This window comes from Alligator sinensis, unplaced genomic scaffold (genome assembly GCF_000455745.1).
Source record: "Alligator sinensis unplaced genomic scaffold, ASM45574v1 scaffold74_2, whole genome shotgun sequence".
NCBI lineage: Eukaryota > Metazoa > Chordata > Crocodylia > Alligatoridae > Alligator > Alligator sinensis.
The window spans coordinates 1,015,093-1,017,564 of NW_005841931.1; the positions used below are offsets into that span (position 1 = coordinate 1,015,093).

General features: G+C 40.9%; 1 protein-coding gene across 6 annotated transcripts in view; it reads left to right on the forward strand.

Annotated features, from left to right (window-relative positions):
• WASHC3 (WASH complex subunit 3) overlaps positions 1–2,472 on the forward strand; it is a 30,021-nt gene that overhangs the window by 22,266 nt on the left and 5,283 nt on the right. For 5 of the 6 annotated variants that reach the window (XM_006019513.3, XM_006019514.3, XM_025198914.1 and 2 more), the window contains one exon: positions 1,020–1,084. In XM_006019513.3, coding sequence (XP_006019575.1) covers positions 1,020–1,084 — 65 coding nt within the window. Of the gene's footprint in view, positions 1–1,019; positions 1,085–2,274; positions 2,378–2,472 lie in introns of those variants that run through there. The other variant, XM_025198913.1, reaches the window with a different exon arrangement.

Sequence of the window (2,472 nt, forward strand, 5' to 3'; positions counted from 1 at the left end):
CTGGCTAGGCCAGTGGTGTTCAACCTCCTGCTCATGGGCTCGATGTGGCCCAAAAAGCTATGTCATTTGGCCCATGGGGCTCCCCATGGTTCCAGAGGCTCAGCAGCAGAGGAACAGTAGTGATGTTAATTGCTCCCAGAGCCATGGCAGTTAATGCTCTCCTGCCACCAGATTTTCTGGAGCAGTGGGACATCTTGTGGTCCAGATCACATGGTCCCACATCCCGGATTTGTACACAGAGCAACTGCATGCCAATGGAGATCCAGCACACTGCCCCTCCTTGGAATCTGGCCCTGTACCAGCTGCCCAGCCTGCAATGCTAGAGAGGTTGAGCCCCACTCACCTAAGAGAAGAAAGACTTGTATTCTGTTACCAGCACCTTCAAGATCCAGTGCCACTCCCTGTTAAACAGTGTATTCAAAACTTTTTGTGCAAAATTGTCAACTTTACTTTTAAACATATGTAAATGTGATTACAATCTAGGTACCATGTCACCTGCTTTTTCTAATATTAAAGGACAGAGAAATATTCAGGGTGCAGTAACTTCAGGGATTTAGCAACACTGGATTTGATAAATCTTCCAAGTAGTTGAAAGGCAATTTTATAGAGAGGATGGAGATGGGCTTTTTCTCTGTGGCTGTTGGGAACAGGAATAGGAGCAAAGGTCTCAGGCTGGAGCAGGGGAAATTTAGGTTGGAGTTTAAGAGGAACTACTTGACTATGAAGATGATAAAGCAATGGAACAGGCTACCTAGAGGTGTTGTAGAATCTCAATCCCTTGAAATTTTCAAGAGCAGGTCAGACAGACGCTTGGCTGCGATGGTTTAGTCGGGGATGATCCTGTCTTCAATGCAGGCTGGACTAAATTACTTCATCAGGTTCCTTTGAGCCCTATTTTCCTATGAACTTAAACTGATGTATTTCAATTAATATAGTAAATCACTGAATATGATCTTTTCTACTTTACTTGGCTGTAGTAAGACCTAACTTTTTCTGCCTTTCTCCTACTCCCCCTCCAGGGTGTTCCTGTTATGGCAATAAGAAACAAGATGATTTCTGAGGGGTTAGACCCAGATCTACTTGAGTAAGTAATACTACTGTCTTTTAATTTGATGTGGCTAGAGTGCTTCTAGAGTTTCTTCTGCTTCATACAATGATAATGCACTGTGAGAAAAGCAATGATAATGTTGAGCCCAAATCATAAAGCAAGCTGCGAAGAACCCAAAGCAAGCTGTGAAGAAGATACCTCTGAAAGCTGCTGTTTGAATAATTTCATATAGTGCTACAACTTCCTAGTAAAAGTTGGTCAGGATCGAAAAAGTGGCAGAGAGTACACTTTTGGTTTTCTTGGTTTTTAAAGGTGTTTCATTAAGTTTTTTTGTTTTTTTTTACTTTACAACCAAACTATTAGCACTTCGTTCATTTTTGCCTCTTATGTGATAGATGGCATGCTTCTTGCCAGATTCTTTACTTTACTAATGGACATAAATTGACTGTCATCTTGACTTGAACTTGCAATTCCAGAAGTTATAATCATTTTGAATGTAAATCAGCGGTGCTCAAACCTTTTTGTTAAGCAGGCCAGATGGGCAATGCCTGGTCCCGCAATGGGCTGGATTTGGCCAGCAGACCCAATTCAGCACCCAGGGCAGGTGCAGCAGGGCTCAATCCGGCTGTGCAGAGAGGGGCAGGGGACAGCTTGGTTTCAATCCAGCTGTGTGGAGGAAGAGTTGTTGCCCAGCTCCAACTCACTGAGTGGGGCTTGGGATTTTGGCAGCAGGGAGTGGCAATATTAATTGCCACTGCTCCCCTGCCACGAAATTTCCCAACACTTGTGGGGAGCCCTATGGCTTCATGGGCCAGAGGTTAATTTAATGTTTAATAATTGATTTAACAAATTTAATGTGTAGGTTGGGGTGGATATTGAAAACAAAGATACTATTTTATGAAGTCACTTGTCTGCCCATAAGCACATTATCTTTGGATTTCTCTTGTGTTTATAGGTGGAAGGAGCAGGTATAACTTTAGAATCAATGTAACCGTATAAGAAGTTTACTAAAAAAAATAAATGTTGTGTTGAACAGTAAGCTTCATACATAATGATCACTAAACTGAATATGTAACACATTTCTGAGCCTTCTGCAAACAGAAGTACCAAGGTATCAAGGAGTCTGTTTCTCCTTTTTAATTTGGTGGAATGAGATTTGTATTTTACAACAAGCCTGACATGAAACGAACACTTCTTTGTAATAAGATTTACAAATTTATCTTTAGGAATAACTGCTTAAACAGAACATGTTTATCTGATCCATAAAATTATTAAATAAGGAAACAGAGAATAAAAGTGTAAGGGAAAAGGAGGCGAGGAAAACTTTGAAAATCCTAGATACTTGGTAAGTTCTTCAGACTTCTCACTCTTTCTTGTTTAGAGAAAATTGGTAATAGCCCAGGCTTCTAATCAAATTAATCTGA